The sequence below is a fragment of the Ylistrum balloti genome, unplaced genomic scaffold (genome assembly GCF_031769215.1).
Source record: "Ylistrum balloti isolate Yb309-2 unplaced genomic scaffold, AGI_CSIRO_Ybal_v1 Utg370720, whole genome shotgun sequence".
NCBI classification, from domain to species: domain Eukaryota; kingdom Metazoa; phylum Mollusca; class Bivalvia; order Pectinida; family Pectinidae; genus Ylistrum; species Ylistrum balloti.
In genome coordinates, this window is record NW_026782428.1 from 572,992 (window position 1) to 599,044 (window position 26,053).

Below are 26,053 nucleotides of genomic sequence, written 5' to 3' on the forward strand. Positions count from 1 at the left end.
GTCAGGATCATTAAAGATCATTGAGATATTTATCAAGAAAATAAGACATTTTCTAATGGTTTCATCCGAAGAAAGAAATATTAAATATCTTGGCCTTGTAAGAAAGATTTACCTCAAATATGATGACTATCCAAAGCTTAGAAGAAAAATCATACTGTTGTCCCCAGTCAGAAGTAAAGGCAATGAGGAAACCATTTGAGATAACACCACAGGTATTTACAAATTCTAGAATACTGTACCAGCGACCTGTAAGGTAAGGAACACACTATACAAAGTCTAAAATACAGTACCAGCGACCTGTAAGGTAAGGAACACACTATACAAATTCTAGAATACTGTACCATTGACCTGTAAGGTAAGGAACACACTATACAAAGTCTAAAATACAGTACCAGTGACCTGTAAGGTAAGGAACACACAATACCAAGTCTAAAATACAGTACCAGTGACCTGTAAGGTAACAAACATACAATACCATGTCTAAAATACACTACCAGTGACCTGTAAGGTAAGACACAATATACAAAGTCTGAAATACTGTACCAGTGATCTGTAAGGTAAGACACAATATACAAAGTCTGAAATACTGTACCAGTGACCTGTAAGGTAACAAACACACAATACCAAGTCTAAAATACAGTACCAGTGACCTGTAAGGTAAGGAACACACTATACCATGTCTAGAATACAGTACCAGTGACCTGTTGTAACCTGGACGAGCGTGACTCGCAAAGAATGGCTAAAACAACCAAAATACAATATATACAAGTTTATTACACTATATACACATAACAAGATATATCTCCTACCCTAATTTAGCACACTTCACTCCCTCACTCATAACCACACTTACACTATAATTATAGAAATATGTATTAAAGTCTATACAGCCAAGCATCTATATATGTCTCTGGTAAAGACTATGAAAAACATCTCTGGATGACTTGCTTATAAAACATTACATCAGTCAGCAAATGTTCACCGGATTGAACAAATGTCCTCCCTGTTAACAGATCCAATGACACACCAAGTACTGTCCACAAAGGACATCTCAATAATTGTCCACACAGGACATCTCAGGACTGCCCACACAGGATATCTTCATAATGGTCCACACAGGACATCTTAGGACTGCCCACACAGGACATCTTTATAATTGTCCACACAGGACAGCATATACAGTAGATAGGTCTGTCTACCTCCAGACTATATACCGCAACAGTCCACACCAGACCTCATATGTTTACAGGACTGCCCACACAGGACATGGTATCAGGCTACACTGCCTTGCCCACACAGTACGTTAGCAACAGCTATCTTGGCCCACATAGGACACAAACATGTACCATCTCTGTACCAGTAGTATCATCATCGTCCTCACTAACATCATGGGGTAGAACTGTAATTACATAATATAACCATGTCTAACCAAATATCCCATTCCTATTACTAAGCTATACATATATTCATTTAGTATCTCATAATATACACAAATATTATATTATTACAACCATATAATACTATATGTAGCTAATTAACTGATGTAATTCCATTAGCAAATTCTAGTCTTAATTTCAAGTTTCTGATAAATAAACTGACTATTTCTGCTTATAATAACTAGATACATAATCCAATTCACAAAAATTAGTTATTCTATACCCATAACATATGTATTTTGAACTGTACTCATCGGCTGTTATAAGCATATACATGTATCTCTTAATATTCGGCCCAAATACCAAACACAACAGATTCCGGGTAAACATTGGAATATAAGGGTGTTATAAAGGTTTGCAAACTTACCGCAAACTGTATTTTGCGCTGGCTAACCCCATACAAGCAATTATCGACCTGCCGAAATCTACACCGTTGCTCTCGCTTACATGTACATTTCCTTTCTCACGAGACTAAATTCAAATATAAAGAAGTCGGATCCGGAGAATCCGTAATTAAATCTTTTACGTGGAATTATTCAGAAAAATAGATAGACAGTATTTAGTTTAGATATTATCAAAATTATTTCATTAAATACATGTACAAAATGTTCAGAATAACTGGGATATTATTTCATACATATAAACAGATAAAATGTACAAAATTATGGTTGGGACTGTGACACCTGTAAGGTAACAAACACACTTTAAAAAGTCTAAAATACAGTACCAGTGACCTGTAAGGTAAGGAACACACAATACCATGTCTAAAATACAGTACCAGTGACCTGTAAGGTAAGAAACACTATACAAAGTCTAAAATACAGTAAAAGTGACCTGTTAAGAAAGGAACTAGTACTAGTAGCAGGCCTGTAATGTAGAGAATATGTTTTCCCACATCAACATGGGGGAGATACGAATATTCATGCAAAACAACAGCAGTAATTTGATTATCTAATAAAGGGAAAATACTGTTGACAATTGTAATGCTACTTTTTATGTGTATGGTTGATAACACTTACCAATGTCCTTGCGTATATAAGCTATAGGCCGTCTGTTCAGCCACAGCATCCTCTTAGCATCTACTCTGATATCCACTAATAAGGTGACCAGGGCTAGAAGCGGGGCCAGAGGGAAGGACGCAGCAAACAGCTGAAATCAAACAAATATCAATAATAAACTATGTCTTTAGTGAAAAATTGACGCACATTGTTGATAAAAACATACGATCCTATTCAGAATACCTGCAATCAAAAATATACCCCAACAGGAACAGATCCCAGGAGGAATATACCCCAACAGGAAAAGATGCCAGGAGGAATATACCCCAACAGGAACAGATTCCAGGAGGAATATACCCCAACAGGAAAAGATGACATAAGAAATATACCCCAACAGGAACAGATGACATCAGGAATATACCCCAACAGGATCAGATGACATCAGGTATATACCCCAACAGGAACAGATGCCAGGAGGAATATACCCCAACAGGAACAGATGACATAAGGAATATACCCCAACAGGAACAGATGCCAGGGGGTATATACCCCAACAGGAACAGATGCCAGGAGGAATATACCCCAACAGGAACAGATGCCAGGAGGAATATACCCCAACAGGAACAGATGCCAGGAGGAATATACCCCAACAGGAACAGATGCCAGGAGGAATATACCCCAACAGGAACAGATGACATAAGGAATATACCCCAACAGGAACAGATGCCAGGAGGAATATACCCCAACAGGAACAGATGCCAGGAGGAATATACCCCAACAGGAACAGATGACATCAGGAATATACCCCAACAGGAACAGATGCCAGGGGGTATATACCCCAACAGGAACAGATGACAGGAGGAATATACCCCAACAGGAACAGATGCCAGGAGGAATATACCCCAACAGGAACAGATGCCAGGAGGAATATACCTCAACGTAGGAATATACCCCAACAGGAACAGATGCCAGGAGGAATATACCCCAACAGGAACAGATGACATCAGGAATATACCCCAACAGGAACAGATCAGGGGGAATAAGGAACAGATGACATAAGGAATATACCCCAACAGGATCAGATGCCAGGAGGAATATACCCCAACAGGAACAGATGCCAGGAGGAATATACCCCAACAGGAACAGATGACATAAGGAATATACCCCAACAGGAACAGATGCCAGAAGGAATATACCCCAACAGGAACAGATGCCAGGAGGAATATACCCCAACAGGAACAGATGACATAAGGAATATACCCCAACAGGATCAGATGCCAGGAGGAATATACCCCAACAGGAACAGATGCCAGGAGGAATATACCCCAACAGGAACAGATGACAGGAGGAATATACCCCAACAGGAACAGATGCCAGGAACAGATGGAGGAATATACCCCAACAGGAACAGATGCCAGGAGGAATATACCCCAACAGGAACAGATGCCAGGGGGTATATACCCCAACAGGAACAGATGCCAGAAGGAATATACCCCAACAGGAACAGATGCCAGGAGGAATATACCCCAACAGGAACAGATGACATCAGGAATATACACCGGAAGAGGAATATACCCCAACAGGAACAGATGCCAGGAGGAATATACACCCAACAGGAACAGATGCCAGGAGGAATATACCCCAACAGGAAAAGATGCCAGGAGGAATATACCCCCAACAGGAACAGAGATGCCAGGAGGAATATACCCCAACAGGAACAGATGCCAGGAGGAATATACCCCAACAGGAACAGATAAGGAATATACCCCAACAGGAACAGGAATATACCCCAACAGGAACAACAGATACCCCAACAGGAACAGGAGGAATATACCCAAACAGGAACAGATGCCAGGAAGAATATACCCCAACAGGAACAGATGCCAGGGGAATATACCCCAACAGGAACAGATGCCAGGAGGAATATACCCCAACAGGAACAGATGACAGGAGGAATATACCCCAACAGGAACAGATGCCAGGAGGAATATACCCCAACAGGAACAGATGCCAGGAGGAATATACCCCAACAGGAACAGATGCCATGAGGAATATACCCCAACAGGAACAGATGCCAGGAGGAATATACCCCAACAGGAACAGATGACATCAGGAATATACCCCAACAGGAACAGATGCCAGGAGGAATATACCCCAACAGAAACAGATGCCAGGATGAATATACCCCAACAGGAACAGATGCCAGGGGGAATATACCACAAAAGGAAGGAATATACCCCAACAGGAACAGATGCCAGGAGGAATATACCCCAACAGGAACAGATGCCAGGAGGAATATACCCCAACAGGAACAGATGCCAGGAGGAATATACCTCAACAGGAACAGATGCCAGGAGGAATATACCCCAACAGGAACAGATGACATCAGGGATATACCCCAACAGGAACAGATGCCAGAAGGAATATACCCCAACATGAACAGATGCCAGGAGGAATATACCCCAACAGGAACAGATGACATCAGGAATATACCCCAACAGGAACAGATGCCAGGAGGAATATACCCCAACATGAACAGATGCCAGGAGGAATATACCCCAACAGGAACAGATGCCAGGAGGAATATACCCCAACAGGAACAGATGCCAGGAGGAATATACCCCAACAGGAACAGATGCCAGGAGGAATATACCCCAACAGGAACAGATGCCAGGAGGAATATACCACAACAGGAACAGATGCCAGGAGGAATATACCCCAACAGGAACAGATGACATCAGGAATATACCCCAACAGGAACAGATGCCAGGAGGAATATACCCCAACATGAACAGATGCCAGGAGGAATATACCCCAACAGGAACAGATGCCAGGAGGAATATACCCCAACAGGAACAGATGCCAAGGGGGTATATACCCCAACAGGAACAGAAGACAGGGGGAATATACCACAAAAGGAAGGAATATACCCCAACAGGAACAGATGCCAGGAGGAATATACCCCAACAGGAACAGATGCCAGGAGGAATATACCCCAACAGGAACAGATGCCAGGAGGAATATACCCCAACAGGAACAGATGCCAGGAGGAATATACCCCAACAGGAACAGATGCCAGGAGGAATATACCCCAACAGGAACAGATGCCAGGAGGAATATACCCCAACAGGAACAGATGCCAGGAGGAATATACCCCAACAGGAACAGATGCCAGGAGGAATATACCCCAACAGGAACAGATGCCAGGAGGAATATACCCCAACAGGAACAGATGCCAGGAGGAATATACCCCAACAGGAACAGATGCCAGGGGGTATATACCCCAACAGGATCAGATGCCAGGAGGAATATACCCCAACAGGAACAGATGACATAAGGAATATACCCCAACAGGAACAGATGACATAAGGAATATACCCCAACAGGAACAGATGCCAGGGGGTATATATCCCAACAGGAACAGATGACAGGAGGAATATACCCCAACAGGAACAGATGCCAGGAGGAATATACCCCAACAGGAACAGATGCCAGGAGGAATATACCCCAACAGGAACAGATGCCAGGAGGAATATACCCCAACAGGAACAGATTCCAGGAGGAATATACCCCAACATGAACAGATGCCAGGAGGAATATACCCCAACAGGAACAGATGCCAGGAGGAATATACCCCAACAGGAACAGATGACATCAGAAATATACCCCAACAGGAACAGATGCCAGGAGGAATATACCCCAACAGGAACAGATGCCAGGAGGAATATACCCCAACAGGAACAGATGCCAGGAGGAATATACCCCAACAGGAACAGATTCCAGGAGGAATATACCCAAACAGGAACAGATGCCAGGAAGAATATACCCCAACAGGAACAGATGCCAGGGGAATATACCCCAACAGGAACAGATGCCAGGAGGAATATACCCCAACAGGAACTGATGCCTGGAACAGGGAATATACCACAAAAGGAAGGAATATACCCCAACAGGAACAGATGCCAGAAGGAATATACCCCAACATGAACAGATGCCAGGAGGAATATACCCCAACAGGAACAGATGCCAGGAGGAATATACCCCAACAGGAACAAATGCCACGGGGAATATACCCCAACAGGAACAGATGACATAAGGAATATACCCCAACAGGAACAGATGCCAGGAGGAATATACCCCAACAGGAACAGATGTCAGGGGGAATATACCCCAACAGGAACAGATGCCAGGAGGAATATACCCCAACAGAAACAGATGACATCGGGAATATACCCCAACAGGAATAGATGCCAGGAGGAATATACCCCAACAGGAACAGATGACATTAGGAATATACCCCAACAGGAACAGATGACATCAGGAATATACCCCAACAGGAACAGATGCCAGGAGGAATATACCCCAACAGGAACAGATGCCAGGGGGAATATACCACAAAAGGAAGGAATATACCCCAACAGGAACAGATGCCAGGAGGAATATACCCCAACAGAAACAGATGCCAGGAGGAATATACCCCAACAGAAACAGATGTCATCAGGAATATACCCCAACAGGATCAGATGACATCAGGAATATACCCCAACAGGAACAGATGTCAGGGGGAATATACCCCAACAGGAACAGATGCCAGGAGGAATATACCCCAACAGGAACAGATGACATCAGGAATATACCCCAACAGGAGTAGATGCCAGGAGGAATATATCCCAACAGAAACAGATGCCAGGATGAATATACCCCAACAGGAACAGATTCCAGGATGAATATACCCCAACAGGAACAGATGACATCAGGAATATACCCCAACAGGAACAGATGACATCAGAAATATATCCCAATAGGAACAGTCATCAAGGAGATCTCCAATTAGCAAAAGTAAACTATAGAAAATATTATCACTTACCATTAGAAAGCCATACTGGATGATTTTCTCAGTGTATTCTCCGAGTGTGAAATCCCCAAGTGTTGGTTTCATGAACTCCATTTCGATGTATGAGTTTGTGATTTGGCGGTCAGCCTCAATTTGATCCTCGGGCGATTTTTCTCCAACTTTGTTTTTAAAGCAGGCACATCTACAGCACCAGGAAGGACGTATCCTCCACAGCTTTATCAACAATCTATGATAACAATAAAAGATTACCACATCACACAACAGAAAACCACTTTGTATACACAATGATAATACATGCACATTAACACACCAACAAATCCCCAAGGTCAAACTCATCACAGAAAGGCTAACAGAGATGGGTTATGCTCCCTGAATGGGACAAAATCTAAGGTTGAAAAATAACAAAAGGCAATAAGAGAGTTATGATCCTTGTGTATCGTTTTTTATGTTGATACCTTACACAGTGTTTGTGTTATACTTCGGACAAAATTTAAGTATGAAAAAGAACAAAGGGCAATAACTCATCAAATCCTGCAAATGAGAGTGATGGTTCTTGTGTACTGCACTTTTACTTGTTCAGATTTATCTACCTATGAAGTTTCATATTTGAACCTCTTTTGGTGTCTGTGGTTATGCCCTGGACAAAATAACGATGGACGGACAAAAAGATGGACAGACAAAGCAGCAACTGAGCAGGCAGAACGAAAATGGATCTTTCTAAGAAAATATCAATCTAATTACTCAATGTTGGAATGGTAGATTCTAAAAGAGGATTGTTTTCAAAAGATTTGTAAAAATCTGAATAGGGCCATTTGTATAGATCCCACCTGTCATTTCTGATGACTCTAGGCCTCCACTTTGAAAATAGGTGTATACTCCTGTATAAAAGTGATAACCATTAATACCAGCATGCTACTAGCTTGTATTCATGGCATTGGATGACCTGTATGGTCATTCAAAAAATATTTTATGGACTTTTGAATATTTAACTGAAGAGACCTTGAAAATGGGTCAAGGTAATTAATTTGAACAAGCTTAATCCCAGCATGAATATGGCCTTTATGCTGCAGCATGTTACAAGTTTTCTTACACATGTGGAAACAAGTCAGTAGTAAAACACTCTGTTATACATTCTGTGTATGAGAAGTAACACTTACGGCAGGACAATGTCCTTGAACATTTTTGGGAAAGGTTTCACCACCATAAGAGTAAGGACTTGGAAGGACAGCTGGGACATACAGGTTCCAGAACAGTCATCACGATACTCCTCTCCGAGTCCAAAAACACCAAACACATCAAAGTTCTGAAAGAGAAAATATATTGACTGAGAATAAAGATATTAAGATGGAGAAATTGTGAAAATTGAATGGTGCAGTAAAGAAAAAAATTATGTTTAAAAAGATGATTTATATTACTCTGCTCATTATACTTACCAATGAAATCAACATAACCCAAACTGTCTGTTCTGTCATTGTAGATTTCAAAAGTTGTCATTGTAGATTTCAAAAGTTGTCATTGTAGATTTCAAAAGCTGCCATTGTAGATTTCAAAAGTTATCATTGTAAATTTCAAAATTTACTGCACATTAATTAATGACCACTGACAATCAACGCCAACAGAACAAAACCTGGTAACTAATATAATTAGTCCATATATTCCTTATATCAACTTACCCCACGGAAAAAAGCAATATAGACACAAGACGCATAGTTGTTGGCAAATTGGAAGGCGAACAGTTTAATGATGAGTGCGTCATCATAGCCACTCTGCGTTCGGTAATTTTCTGTAAATGTAAAATGTTTATTATCAGCTGATGAAGTATGTATCAAGAATCACATATATCTTGACATTGAGCCAATGCTGCATCACTTAGAGTGGATGAACGAGTCCTTCACCCTCCATCTGGATATCCGAAGGCATGCAGGGAGTTGATTAATTAGCATAAACTTAAATCGAGTAAAATCAATTTCAACAGACAGCAGGCCATGTTTATTACCAAGAAAATATTGAAAATTTCAATATATAACAAATTGTTCATGTTATAATATGCTACTTCAGGTACATATTGCCATGTTCATATGTAAACAGCTGTACACTACGCATGACACATTTTATGTATTTCACGAAAAAATTACAGTTACATTTTGTATTAAAGACCTCCATTTTTGACAGATATTTTATAAAACTGATTTAATTCTAAGACAGCTCTAGAGTTTTATCAAAGCAAATTATTATTGTAGTACTTACCCCAGTCTGTGAGCTTGATGGCTACTTTATCATACACCTAGAAATACAGAGAAATTCTTTAGTTTTTATCATGTGATATAAATAATGATGACAAATCGTTTAGATATGGAAATCAAGCAGTCTTACTGCAGCCATTTTGTATACTTACTTTGCCCAGAAGTATGATGGACACAGCATTGAGGATGGCAGATACAACATTGGTAGTGATGAGACACTGTACAGCTGACATTCCTGGACATAAATCTACGGCAATAATGACCCTGTACACGATTACTCCCACTAAACTGGCCAAGACTAAACTCACCTAAAACAAAGGGAACACTTCATATATTCATTTCAAAGAGAAGAATTTTATATTCACATATATACTGACAAATGTGCTCCATTCAAGCTAATTCATCAAATATTTAGTAAACAAAGGAACACAACCCTTTTACATGATGAGCAAGACACAAAATAGTTCATCATACGCTAATGTAGTAAACAAAGGGACACAACTCTGTACACAGCAGGACACAATAAGTTCATCATACGCTCAGGTCGCCAACAAAGGGGCACAACTCTGCACACAGCAGGACACAAAAAGTTCATCATACACTCATGTAATAAACAAAGGGACACAACTCTGTACACAGCGGGACACAAATAGTTCATCATACACTCATGTAGTAAACAAAGGGGCACAACTCTGTACACAGTGGGACACAAAAAGTTCATCATACACTCATGTAATAAACAAAGGGACACAACTCTGTACACAGTGGGACACAAAAAGTTCATCATACACTCATGTAGTAAACAAAGGGACTCAACTCTTCACACAGCGGGACACAAATAGTTCATCATACACTCATGTAATAAACAAAGGGGCACAACTCTGTACACAGTGGGACACAAATAGTTCATCATACACTCATGTAATAAACAAAGGGACACAACTCTGTACACAGTGGGACACAAATAGTTCATCATACACTCATGTAATAAACAAAGGGACACAACTCTGTACACAGCGGGACACAAATAGTTCATCATACACTCATGTAGTAAACAAAGGGGCACAACTCTGTACACAGCGGGACACAAAAAGTTCATCATACACTCATGTAATAAACAAAGGGACACAACTCTGTACACAGTGGGACACAAAAAGTTCATCATACACTCATGTAGTAAACAAAGGGACTCAACTCTTCACACAGCGGGACACAAATAGTTCATCATACACTCATGTAATAAACAAAGGGGCACAACTCTGTACACAGTGGGACACAAATAGTTCATCATACACTCATGTAATAAACAAAGGGACACAACTCTGTACACAGTGGGACACAAATAGTTCATCATACACTCATGTAATAAACAAAGGGACTCAACTCTTCACACAGCGGGACACAAATAGTTCATCATACACTCATGTAATAAACAAAGGGACACAACTCTGTACACAGTGGGACACAAATAGTTCATCATACACTCATGTAATAAACAAAGGGACACAACTCTGTACACAGCGGGACACAAATAGTTCATCATACACTCATGTAGTAAACAAAGGGGCACAACTCTGTACACAGTGGGACACAAAAAGTTCATCATACACTCATGTAATAAACAAAGGGACACAACTCTGTACACAGTGGGACACAAAAAGTTCATCATACACTCATGTAGTAAACAAAGGGACTCAACTCTTCACACAGCGGGACACAAATAGTTCATCATACACTCATGTAATAAACAAAGGGGCACAACTCTGTACACAGTGGGACACAAATAGTTCATCATACACTCATGTAATAAACAAAGGGACACAACTCTGTACACAGTGGGACACAAATAGTTCATCATACACTCATGTAATAAACAAAGGGACACAACTCTGTACACAGTGGGACACAAATAGTTCATCATACAATCATGTAATAAACAAAGGGACTCAACTCTTCACACAGCGGGACACAAATAGTTCATCATACACTCATGTAATAAACAAAGGGACACAACTCTGTACACAGTGGGACACAAATAGTTCATCATACACTCATGTAATAAACAAAGGGACACAACTCTGTACACAGCGGGACACAAATTGTTCATCATACACTCATGTAGTAAACAAAGGGACACAACTCTGTACACAGTGGGACATAAAAAGTTCATCATACACTCATGTAATAAACAAAGGGACACAACTCTTCACACAGTGAGACACAAAAAGTTCATCATACACTCATGTAGTAAACAAAGGGACTCAACTCTTCACACAGCTGGACACAAATAGTTCATCATACACTCATGTAATAAACAAAGGGGCACAACTCTGTACACAGTGGGACACAAATAGTTCATCATACACTCATGTAATAAACAAAGGGACACAACTCTGTACACAGTGGGACACAAATAGTTCATCATACACTCATGTAATAAACAAAGGGACACAACTCTGTACACAGCGGGACACAAATAGTTCATCATACACTCATGTAGTAAACAAAGGGACACAACTCTGTACACAGTGGGACACGAAAAGTTCATCATACACTCATGTAATAAACAAAGGGGCACAACTCTGTACACAGTGGGACACAAATAGTTCATCATACACTCATGTAGTAAACAAAGGGACTCAACTCTTCACACAGCGGGACACAAATAGTTCATCATACAATCATGTAGTAAACAAAGGGACACAACTCTGTACACAGTGGGACACAAAAAGTTCATCATACACTCACGTAATAAACAAAGGGACACAACTCTGTACACAGTGGGACACAAATAGTTCATCATACATACATGTAATAAACAAAGGGACACAACTCTGTACACAGCGGGACAGAAATAGTTCATCATACACTCATGTAGTAAACAAAGGGACACAACTCTGTACACAATGGGACACAAATAGTTCTTCATACAAAATATAGTAAACAAAGGGACACAACTCTGTACACAGCCAAAGAAGTCTCTATCTTTATAAACTGCTAGGCTTAAAGAATAAAGGACTTTCACATTTGAGTATCCAAGTTAACATTGAATAATTAATCACATTTCATATTTTGACATATGAACTCTCTCTACTTGAAGTTCAAACTTACCATAAACAGTAAGGTTGAGGCAGAAAATATATATTTAACAATCTGTCTTTTAACAGGATAGAACCAGTTCTCCTCTGATGTTACTGGATCTTTCTTGACTTTTGTCCCAAAAAACTGCGGCCGATCTGGCTCATTACTATCATAATTGTCCACATCCCATTCATAAGCAAGTGTTGCACTCTTACGCTTCCAGGACTCCAGGAACACAGTCCCTGTGTTTATAAAAAAAATTGTAAATGAGATCATATTATTCTATCTTAGAATATTCTATCAGTGTGTTATAGTTAGACCTGATACAATAAATACTGTACAGTAATGGGACAGAAATCTACATCCTATAAAACATAAGTCAGACAAAGTAATTTCCCACAAATAATGTAACACACCATTAAATCAGTGACCTCAGTAATAACTTACCCAACAAGCACACCATTAAATCAGTGACCTCAGTAGTAATTTACCCCACAAACACACCATTAAATCAGTGACCTCAGTAATAACTTACCCCACAAACACACCATTAAATCAGTGACCTCAGTAATAATTTACCCCACAAACACACCATTAAATCAGTGACCTCAGTAATAACTTACCCCACAAACACACCATTAAATCAGTGACCTCAGTAATAATTTACCCCACAAACACACCACTAAATCAGTGACCTCAGTAATAACTTACCCCACAAACACACCATTAAATCAGTGACCTCAGTAATAACTTACCCCACAAGCACACCATTAAATCAGTGACCTCAGTAGTAATTTACCCCACAAACACACCACTAAATCAGTGACCTCAGTAATAATTTACCCCACAAACACACCATTAAATCAGTGACCTCAGTAATAATTTACCCCACAAACACACCATTAAATCAGTGACCTCAGTAACAATTTACCCCACAAACACACCATTAAATCAGTGACCTCAGTAATAACTTACCCCACAAACACACCATTAAATCAGTGACCTCAGTAATAACTTACCCCACAAACACACCATTAAATTAGTGACCTCAGTAATAACTTACCCCACAAACACACCATTAAATCAGTGACCTCAGTAGTAATTTACCCCACAAACACACCACTAAATCAGTGACCTCAGTAATAACTTACCCCACAAACACACCATTAAATCAGTGACCTCAGTAATAATTTACCCCACAAACACACCATTAAATCAGTGACCTCAGTAATAACTTACCCCACAAGCACACCATTAAATCAGTGACCTCAGTAATAACTTACCCCACAAACACACCATTAAATCAGTGACCTCAGTAATAACTTACCCCACAAACACACCATTAAATCAGTGACCTCAGTAATAACTTACCCCACAAACACACCATTAAATCAGTGACCTCAGTAATAACTTACCCCACAAACACACCATTAAAGAAAGGTGTCAGTGACCTTCAGCAATTCTTCCCCACAAACACACCATTAAATCCAGTGACCTCAGATCCTGTAATAACTTACCCCACAAACACACCATTAAATCAGTGACCTGTAGTACATCTCCTGATAACAATTATCAATACCCACAATATAATCACATCTCTGTACATTACAATGTATGACTGTGAAATATATTCTTCCATGTACACACCATTAAATACACAGTGACCTCAGTACACAATGTAACTTATCTCTGTACACAATACATCTCTGTACACAATACATCTCTGTACACAATGTATCTCTGTACACTCTCTGTACACAATGTATCTCTGTACACAATGTATCTCTGTACACAATGTATCTCTGTACACAATGTATCTCTGTACACAATACATCTCTGTACACAATACATCTCTGTACACAATACATCTCTGTACACAATGTATCTCTGTACACAATGTATCTCTGTACACAATATAGTACACAATGTAACTTACCAATGTACACAACACATCTCTGTACACAAGTATATCTCTGTACACAATATATCTCTGTACACAATGTATCTCTGTCAATATATCTCTGTACCAATATATCTCCGTACACAATATATCTCCATACACAATATATCTCTGTACACAATATATCTCTGTTCACAATATATCTCTGTACACAATACATCTCCGTACACAATATATCTCCATACACAATATATCTCTGTACACAATATATCTCTGTACACAATGTATCTCTGTACACAATGTATCTCTGTACACAATGTATCTCTGTACACAATATATCTCTGTACACAATATATCTCTGTACCCAATGTATCTCTGTACACGATGTATCTCCATACACAATATATCTCTGTACACAATATATCTCCGTACACAATATATCTCTGTACACAATACATCTCTGTACACAATGTATCTCCGTACACAATGTATCTCCGTACACAATGTATCTCCATACACAATATATCTCTGTACACAATATATCTCTGTACACAATGTATCTCTGTACACAATGTATCTCTGTACACAATACACAATATATCTCCGTACACAATATATCTCCGTACACAATACATCTCCGTACACTATGTATCTCCGTACACAATGTATCTCTGTACACAATATATCTCTGTACACAATATATCTCTGTACACAATGTATCTCTGTATCTCTGTACACAATGTATCAATGTATCTGTACACGATATATCACTGTACACAATGTATCTCTGTACACAATGTATCTCTGTACACAATGTATCTCTGTACACAATGTATCTCTGTACACAATGTATCTCTGTACACAATGTATCTCTGTACACAATGTATCTCCATACACAATATATCTCTGTACACAATGTATCTCTGTACACAATATATCTCTGTACACAATATATCTCTGTACACAATATATCTCTGTACACAATATATCTCTGTACACAATATATCTCTGTACACAATGTATCTCTGTACACAATGTATCTCTGTACACAATGTATCTCTGTACACAATGTATCTCCGTACACAATATATCTCTGTACACAATACATCTCCGTACACTATGTATCTCCGTACACAATGTATCTCTGTACACAATGTATCTCTGTACACAATGTATCTCTGTACACAATGTATCTCTGTACACAATGTATCTCTGTACACAATGTATCTCTGTACACGATGTATCTCTGTACACAATATATCTCTGTACCCAATGTATCTCTGTACACAATGTATCTCAGTACACAATATATCTCCGTACAAGATGTATCTCCATACACAATGTATCTCTGTACACAATGTATCTCTGTACACAATGTATCTCTGTACACAATGTATCTCTGTACACGATGTATCTCTGTACACGATGTATCTCTGTACACAATATATCTCTGTACACATGTATGTACACAATATATCTCTGTACACAATACATCTCTGTACACAATGTATCTCTGTACACAATGTATCTCTGTACACAATGTATCTCTGTACACAATGTATCTCTGTACACTCTCTGTACACAATGTATCTCTGTACACAATGTATCTCTGTACACAATGTATCTCTGTACACAATATATCTCTGTACACAATATATCTCCGTACACAATATATCTCTGTACACAATACATCTCTGTACACAATATATCTCCGTACACAACACATCTCCATACACAATACATCTCCGTACACAATATATCTCTGTACACAATATATCTCTGTACACAATATATCTCTACACAATGTATCTCTGTACACAATATATCTCTGTACACATATCTCTGTACACAATACATCTCTGTACACAATGTATCTCTGTACACAATACACGATGTATCTCTGTACACAATATATCTCTGTACACAATATATCTCTGTACACAAATATATCTACACAATATGTACACAATATATCTCTGTACACAATATATCTCTGTACACAATATATATCTCTGTACACAATGTATCTCTGTACACAATATATCTCTGTACACAATATATCTCTGTACACAATATATCTCTGTACACAATATATCTCTGTACACAATGTATCTCTGTACACAATATATCTCTGTACACAATATATCTCTGTACACAATATATCTCCGTACACAATATATCTCCGTACACAATATATCTCTGTACACAATATATCTCTGTACACAATATATCTCTGTACACAATGTATCTCCGTACACAATATATCTCCGTACACAATATATCTCCGTACACAATATATCTCCGTACACAATATATATCTCTGTACACATATCTCTGTACACATATATATACACAATATATCTGTACACAATGTATCTCGTACACAATGTACATACACAATATATCTCCGTACACAATCTCTGTACACAATATATGTACACAATATATCTCTATATCTCTGTACACAATACATCTCCGTACACAATGTATCTCTGTACACAATACATCTCCGTACACAATATATCTCCGTACACAATATATCTCTGTACACAATACATCTCCGTACATAATATATCTCCATACACAATATATCTCTGTACACAATATATCTCTGTACACAATGTATCTCCGTACACAATATATCTCCGTACACAATATATCTCTGTACACAATATATCTCTGTACACAATATATCTCTGTACACAATATATCTCTGTACACAATATATCTCCGTACACAATATATCTCAGTACACAATATATCTCCGTACACAATATATCTCTGTACACAATATATCTCCGTACACAATATATACACAATATATCTGTACACAATATATCTGTACACAATATATCTCTGGAAGGTACACAATATATCTCTACTGTACACAATATATCTCTGTACACAATACATCTCTGTACACAATGTATCTCTGTAATGGGAGTTGGTGTCTCAAGGTTCTGTTATGGAAGGACTCAATGTCTTATATTGCTACTGTAGAGGGAGTTGTTGTCTCAAGGTCCTGTTATGGAAGGACTCAATGTCTTATATTGCTACTGTAGAGGGAGTTGATGTCTCAAGGTTCTGTTATGGAAGGACTCAATGTCTTATATTGCTACTGTAGAGGGAGTTGGTGTCTCAAGGTTCTGTTATGGAAGGACTCAATGTCTTAGATTGCTACTGTAGAGGGAGTTGATGTCTCAAGGTTCTGCCATAATAGGACTCAATGTCTTATATTTCTACTGTAGAGGAAGTTGGTGTCTCAAGTTTCTGCCATAATAGGACTCAATGTCTTATATTGCTACTGTAGAGGGAGTTGGTATCTCAAGGTTCTGTTATGGAAGGACTCAATGTCTTATATTGCTACTGTAATGGGAGTTGGTGTCTCAAGGTTCTGTTATGGAAGTACTCAATGTCTTAGATTGCTACTGTAGAGGGAGTTGGTGTCTCAAGGTTCTGCCATAATAGGACTCAATGTCTTATATTGCTACTATAGAGGGAGTTGTTGTCTCAAGGTTCTGTTATGGAAGGACTCAATGTCTTATATTGCTACTGTAGAGGGAGTTGGTGTCTCAAGGTTCTGCCATAATAGGACTCAATGTCTTATATTGCTACTGTAGAGGGAGTTGTTGTCTCAAGGTTCTGTTATGGAAGGACTCAATGTCTTATATTGCTACTGTAGAGGGAGTTGTTGTCTCAAGGTTCTGTTATGGAAGGACTCAGTGTCTTATATTGCTACTGTAGAGGATGTTGATGTCTCAAGGTTCTGTTATGGAAGGACTCAATGTCTTATATTGCTACTGTAGAGGGAGTTGGTGTCTCAAGGTTCTGTTATGGAAGTACTCAATGTCTTATATAGCTATTGGTTTGCAAAGTTCTACTGTAGAGAGTGTTGGTGTCTCAATAATGTGTTTGGTATATAATTACCTTGTTATTAACCCATACAAAAATATTGCAAATCCAAACAGTGTAGGAATCCACAGACTGGTGATGAGTAAGCCTGACCACGCAAAATACAGGGCTATTTTCTCTCCAAAATAGTTACGTATTTTCCATAGTGGCTGGAACTTGTAGTACTTTGTCCATGTGTCGTCCAGAGCCTTTCTAGGGTCACTATCTAATTCCGCCTCCTCTTCCTCAGAGAAAAACTCTTTCTTTAATGCCTCTCGCTGTTTACTGCGGACAGATTCCTCATGAAGGATGAAGGCGTCTGTATAGATATCTTTCATCATCAGATACGGCAAGCCTGTAAAATATTGATGTGCAAGTATGTATACGACAAACCCCTGATCTAAACAACGGTCTAGCAACTAGATCAACCAAGCAGCCATTTAATATACATTATAAGTGGTTAGAACTCACAAGTTTTGATGGGAAGGTGTCTTGGTTATTTCCTAGGTTAGCAGACTTTGAAGGTAAAAGGATACACTGTTTATGGCTGTAATTTTTGGTATCAATTTCATTTTCAAGTTATCTACCTGTCATTTGTATCCCAAAGTTACATGTAAGTAATCAAGATAATTAGATGATGATACCAGAGTGACCTGGTACAGTATCTACAGCTAATGACAGGTTCTATGTACTTTAGGCTGCCAAATTCCATGTTGTACTGTCTTGATGAATCCAATATGGGCAAAACCAATTGGCAGTAATGAAATTTATTGACCACCTAATTTTTTTAAGCTGGTATATATTGTGTTAATTCCCTACTTCTGATTCACAACTATGAGACATACAAGAGTTTCAGTCAAGCTGATGAATGCTCTCAGAAAACAACTTTATTATACACAAAACTTTTTATTGAAGGAGAATAAATATGTAATTAAGGGTTGCAGGCCCTAACTTTAGTACACTGCATTGTTTTCAGTATGACCAATGTATACACCAAGTTTCATTGTCACTTTCCATTCACTTTTACTGGAAGCAGCATGTTGTAACAGCAGTGACCCAAGGGCTCTCAACCCTGGCATTTTCCCTAATCTTATGCTGGGCAAATAAAACAAAAATTGTTTTAAATGTTTCATTGTCCTACTTTAAATGAAAGTTTTAACAAATGGCAATTACTCTGTAGAAAGGGGTTGAAGGCCCTAAAATTGACATACTACACAATGTCTTAGTACAATTTGACCAACATATACACTGAGTCTTATTACCCTTGCTTAATGCAACCAGAGTTATGCTCTTGATATGAAATTTGGACATAGGGTATTACTAGTGACTGTATAACTGAGGGGTTGTTGACTTTGATACAAGCACAGTGCTTTATTGTGACCAATGTATACATTAAATAGTCTACTTTAAATCCAAGCCAAGTTATGGTTTGGAAATGATTTTTTTATAAAGGGGCAATAACTCTGTAATTAAGTGGTTGCATGCTTTGAATTTGGTGCACTGCACATCATCTTAGTATGATCTATGTACACATCAAGTTTAATTATCCTAGTTTAAATGTAAGCAAAGTTATACTCTGGATATGGAATTTTAACAAATGGCACTAACTCTGTGATATAGGGGTCATGGGCATATTGCGCTAAAAACAGAAAATGGGGAATTCCCTGAAGGCATGACAAAATAAGCACTAGAGAAGCTAATAGGTTTATCTAATATATCCATAAAGATTCCTTTCTAGAAGTTTAAATATTGTAAAGGAAGAAAATTCTGTTTTTTTATTGAAGACTTTGTGTTCTAAAGATCATTTCATCAGGTGAAAAGAAATGCTTTCAGTTGTTTGAATATGAGAACACTACTGTACAGTGTAGCTCCTTAATCTTGTTGTATTACAGAGTCCTGTCATGTACTATGTAGGTGAACCTTTATCTGAACTAGATGTTATACCTACCAAACCTTCGACCATACTCATTCTTTTTCACGTTCTTGCCATCTACAGGAAAAATACATTATTGTATCCATCACACAGGCTACACAGCTATTATTAGTGTCAATAAGAAAAACATTAAATTAAGAAATTAGTCCTGTTATCAAGCCAGACTTAATCAATCACGATCAAAATCAATGTTAGTGCCACATTCCATGTTATCAACAATTCAAAACAATTCTACATTATTTAGAATAAGTTGTTTAATTTCTTAATTTGATAATACAGTAGCCCCTGATTACTATAAGTCTGAACATGATAATGTGATGTGGTGGCCCCTGATTACTATAAGTCTGAACATGATAATGTGATGTGGTGGCCCCTGATTACTATAAGTCTGAACATGATAATGTGATGTGGTGGCCCCTGATTACTATAAGTCTGAACATGTTAATGTGATGTGGTGGCCCCTGATTACTACAACCCTAAACATGATAATGTGATGTGGTGGCCCCTGATTACTATAAATCTGAACATGATAATGTGATGTGGTGGCCCCTGATTACTATAACTCTGAACATGATAATGTGATGTGGTGGCCCCTGATTACTATAAGTCTGAACATGTTAATGTGATGTGGTGGCCCCTGATTACTACAACCCTAAACATGATAATGTGATGTGGTGGCCCCTGATTACTATAAATCTGAACATGATAATGTGATGTGGTGGCCCCTGATTACTATAAGTCTGAACATGTTAATGTGATGTGGTGGCCCCTGATTACTATAAATCTGAACATGATAATGTGATGTGGTGGCCCCTGATTACTATAAATCTGAACATGATAATGTGATGTGGTGGCCCCTGATTACTATAAATCTGAACATGATAATGTGATGTGGTGGCCCCTGATTAATATAAGTCTGAACATGATAATGTGATGTGGTGGCCCCTGATTACTACAACCCTAAACATGATAATGTGATGTGGTGGCCCCTGATTACTATAAGTCTGAACATGTTAATGTGATGTGGTGGCCCCTGATTACTATAAGTCTGAACATGATAATGTGATGTGGTGGCCCCTGATTACTACAACCCTAAACATGATAATGTGATGTGGTGGCCCCTGATTACTATAAATCTGAACATGATAATGTGATGTGGTGGCCCCTGATTACTATAACTCTGAACATGATAATGTGATGTGGTGGCCCCTGATTACTATAAGTCTGAACATGTTAATGTGATGTGGTGGCCCCTGATTACTACAACCCTAAACATGATAATGTGATGTGGTGGCCCCTGATTACTATAAATCTGAACATGATAATGTGATGTGGTGGCCCCTGATTACTACAACCCTAAACATGATAATGTGATGTGGTGGCCCCTGATTACTATAAATCTGAACATGATAATGTGATGTGGTGGCCCCTGATTACTATAAATCTGAACATGATAATGTGATGTGGTGGCCCCTGATTACTATAAATCTGAACATGATAATGTGATGTGGTGGCCCCTGATTAATATAAGTCTGAACATGATCTAATGTGATGTGGTGGCCCCTGATTACTGAACATGATAATGTGAACCTGATTAATATAAGTCTGAACATGATAATGTGATGTGGTGGCCCCTGATTACTATAACCCTAAACATGATAATGTGATGTGGTGGCCCCTGATTACTATAAGTCTGAACATGTTAATGTGATGTGGTGGCCCCTGATTACTATAAGTCTGAACATGATAATGTGATGTGGTGGCCCCTGATTACTATAAGTCTGAACATGATAATGTGATGTGGTGGCCCCTGATTACTACAACCCTAAACATGATAATGTGATGTGGTGGCCCCTGATTACTATAAGTCTGAACATGATAATGTGATGTGGTGGCCCCTGATTACTATAAGTCTGAACATGTTAATGTGATGTGGTGGCCCCTGATTACTACAACCCTAAACATGATAATGTGATGTGGTGGCCCCTGATTACTACAACCCTAAACATGATAATGTGATGTGGTGGCCCCTGATTACTATAAGTCTGAACATGTTAATGTGATGTGGTGGCCCCTGATTACTACAACCCTAAACATGATAATGTGATGTGGTGGCCCCTGATTACTATCAGCAAAGACATACATCACAAATAGTTTGATACTGGCATTATAGTTCTATAAGCTTTAAGAGAAAATATTAGTTTTATTACGGAATGATCAGTCACTGAAAACTTTAGAAAAAACTTGAATGACTTACCCCATTTCTGCATCTGTTTTTCACCTCTCATTGGTTCAAGGATTTCACTATTGGAGTTACAACAGAAGAAACAATCCCATACAGACGAAGACTGTGTGCTTGATGAATCAGTAGATTTAGCAGAGCTTCCACAACATGTACACAGGCCAAGAAACGAGGAAGATGGTTTGGCATTTTCAGGGTCTGCATCTTTTTTATCATAAACAGAAAATATAAATTTTGGGTTATAGAAGCATGAAAATGATAGATTAGGTACAATGGGCCTGCATCACTCACCTCCCAATCAATGTTTTTCACAAGTACATTAACATTTCACATCATTGACATTTTAAGTTATGATTCATGTGAAGATGTAGTTTGAAGGTTTGGATAAATTTGATCCATGTGATCTTAAATATAGGTTTAGGTTTTCAAAAATTTAATTAGCTTCTCAGGAACATACCAGCCAAATATAATAATTCTAGGCCTTGTGGTTATTTAGAAAAAGTTGCTAAAAGGTTTTTACAAATTTAACTCATTTGATCTGAAACAGAACTCAAGGTCATCTATTTTTGAAAAACTATCTTGGGCTTCATTCCAAGAACACACCTTCAAAACATCAAGACTGCATCTTGACCTTTTGATCAATCAAGAGAAGACATTTGAAGCTTTTCACAAAATTGACGTCTGTGATTTCAATCTGGATCAAAGTCAGTCTTATTCACAAACTTTGTTGGGCTTCATCCCAGAAACCTAACAGCCAAATATCATGATTCATGGCCTTTTTGTCATTGAGAAGAAGAATTTCAATGGTTTTGACAAATCTGACACCTGTGTCCTTGAATCCTTTCTGTTCACATAACTTATCCACCTTTATCCATAGAACCTTTAAACATGGCCATCATGGCCTTTCGGTTCGTTAGAAGAAGTTAACTAAAGGGAAAAGTTGATGATGAATGCTGTACCACAGCATTTGCTCACTTCAGGCCTTGTGAGCTTATATATAGCTTCCGCACTTATTCTAATGTATATTCATGGCCCTTAAGAGTCTTTTTTCTCTTTTTGGATTTCAAAAGATAGAAATATTTCAAGATCATGTCATGAAAAATTGATTGAAACAATAATGGGAGCGACTGCAATGACAAAGGGATTTTTTTAAATTAATCACACCCCCTCCCCCCCCCACCTCCATCCAATAAGAGATTTACTTATTACAGTATAGATGACCTTTGATGTACATGTAAACCCACCACTTATAGACACTGTTTTTTCTGATTTACTCTCAGTCTCTTTTCTGATGTCAAGGTTGATAAGAATATGATCCACCTACAAACACAAAAAAACAGGTGATGTAGTTTACCCAGTAATACTAATACACTATATAATCATATATTTGGATTTGAATTAGGACTTTGTATACACATTTGGATTATGGTATTTGTGATAACAATATATTGCTGTCAGATTCTGGTATTTGTGATGACAATATGGTTGTATTACAAGTCAGCACAGGAATACTTTATCACATTCATGGTAATATCATCTTGAAAGACTGTTATTGTTTTAGAATAGCAAAAATGATACCCATTTAACCACTGTGATTAACACTGAGATTTAGAAGTAATCAGGAATTGATACCAGAAGTGAGCGAGTGGCTGGTCTGAAGAAATGGGTCGGGTCTTCAAAGTCCTGGTAGAGCTGGATTCTATCCATGAGGAAAGGGGCACTGATGAAATCAACTGAAAATAATTACATTGAGAATTTAATTAATTTAGAGAAAGAATAAAATTTCACCAGAATATAACGGTGACACTATTCCTTAATAACGGTGACACTATTCCTTAACTTTCCAACGTTGAATAAAAAATATTGAGCTACAGTACTATCAGAGTGAGTTTATATGGATAACTGTGCAAATATCAAAATATTCTTATCACATGTAATGCTTTAAAGGCTTTTAGAATGGGGGTTCAATTTTGGCAGTTTTCAGGATGGAATGAAATGAAAAAAAAAATAGTGAAATGATATGATGAATCAAGTTCCATTTCACAACCTCTTTTTGGTGCAAGATTTTGATCAAATCAAAAATTTGAACCATTATTGAACACAAATGAAATAAAACCTCTGAACTATTTCAAATAAGCTTCCAATGGTGTGGTCATATTTTCTGTATTAAAGTAACAAGATTGTGTTTGTCACTTCGTGTCCAGTAATTATAAAACATGTGATTATACGGTATCTTCATAATCTTGATGTTTGTAACAAATATCTAATATGTTCCAAGGTAAAGAAAATGACCCTCAGATCAGGAGCTCCTGGCAGCAAAGGTGTGTTTGTCTCTTGATCACGATCAACTGTTATATGGTTACAGATTGGGGATCTCATAATTTTTGTAAGTTTATGGTTCAAAGTTTGATATTTAGAAGTGTGGCCATATCCTGGTACCAAGAGATCATTCTCTACAACTGTGAGTCCTTCACCAAAGGATGCTTCAGATTAAATGTCCCACTGGTTTATTTTACATCTACTTATATTTTTACAGAGGTAGTTTTGATATAATCTGTTAAGAATATTTTTACAGTAAGAAATGTTAAGTGTTAAGTGATGTCAGACTGGTATATTGTCACTAGACAATTACAGTGAAGGAAGCTCTCACTGTAATGTGATCACAACCACACTATTACTATCTTAGTAGTAAGCAATTCCCTTAGGCCTGATAATGCTGCATTATACAGTGGTCCAATCAGTTCCTGTCCTCTAGCAGTAAATGTAGTTAGATGAGAATCTGCCAGACAATGGCCAACACTTGTTCCTGTTGAAGGAACATTTGTTTGATCTTATCACCAAATCAATAGATTCTAAAGTGAAATCAAACAGAAAACCATAACAGGAGACATAGAAATAGTTCAGAAATCAATTAATATCAACATTTACCTTCATCATCAGTCTCCAGGTGCTTGTCTATAAATCTCCTGAAAAAGTTGGTAGGTTCTGGTTCATAGTTAGGACACTACAACAATAGAAATATGTGTCTATAAATCTCCTGACAAAGTTGGTAGGTTCTGGTTCATAGTTAGGACACTACAACAATAGAAATATGTGTCTATAAATCTCCTGACAAAGTTGGTAGGTTCTGGTTCGTAGTTGGTAGGTTCTGGTTCGTAGTTGATAGGTTCTGGTTCGTAGTTGGTAGGTTCTGGTTCGTAGTTGGTAGGTTCTGGTTCGTATTTGATAGGTTATGGTTCGTAGTTGGTAGGTTCTGGTTCGTAGTTGATAGGTTCTGGTTCATAGTTGATAGGTTCTGGTTCATAGCTGATAGGTTCTGGTTCGTAGTTAGGATACATACAATATGACATTTTTTGTTTTCATGATTGTTTTTTTGAAAGAGAAGTTTATTTATGAGATGCAACAAGTAATATTGTGTAATCTTGAGGTTATACAGGAAACTATGCATGATATGTACTGGAATGGAACAGATTC

At 38.1% G+C, this 26,053-nt stretch overlaps 1 protein-coding gene across 1 annotated transcript in view; it reads right to left on the reverse strand.

Moving 5' to 3' along the window:
- Positions 1–26,053, reverse strand: part of LOC132557771 (anoctamin-4-like) — a 53,976-nt gene that overhangs the window by 21,943 nt on the left and 5,980 nt on the right. The window contains exons 2-17 of the mRNA XM_060222297.1: positions 25,508–25,583; positions 24,212–24,312; positions 23,824–23,899; positions 22,595–22,783; positions 20,353–20,394; positions 18,441–18,759; positions 14,168–14,172; positions 13,985–14,023; positions 12,644–12,855; positions 9,685–9,840; positions 9,537–9,573; positions 8,963–9,072; positions 8,447–8,592; positions 7,302–7,515; positions 2,456–2,585; positions 113–246 (exon numbers count right to left, since the gene is read on the reverse strand). Of these exons, the coding sequence (XP_060078280.1) occupies positions 113–246; positions 2,456–2,585; positions 7,302–7,515; positions 8,447–8,592; positions 8,963–9,072; positions 9,537–9,573; positions 9,685–9,840; positions 12,644–12,855; positions 13,985–14,023; positions 14,168–14,172; positions 18,441–18,759; positions 20,353–20,394; positions 22,595–22,783; positions 23,824–23,899; positions 24,212–24,312; positions 25,508–25,583 (1,986 nt within the window). The remainder of the gene's footprint in view (positions 1–112; positions 247–2,455; positions 2,586–7,301; positions 7,516–8,446; positions 8,593–8,962; positions 9,073–9,536; positions 9,574–9,684; positions 9,841–12,643; positions 12,856–13,984; positions 14,024–14,167; positions 14,173–18,440; positions 18,760–20,352; positions 20,395–22,594; positions 22,784–23,823; positions 23,900–24,211; positions 24,313–25,507; positions 25,584–26,053) is intronic.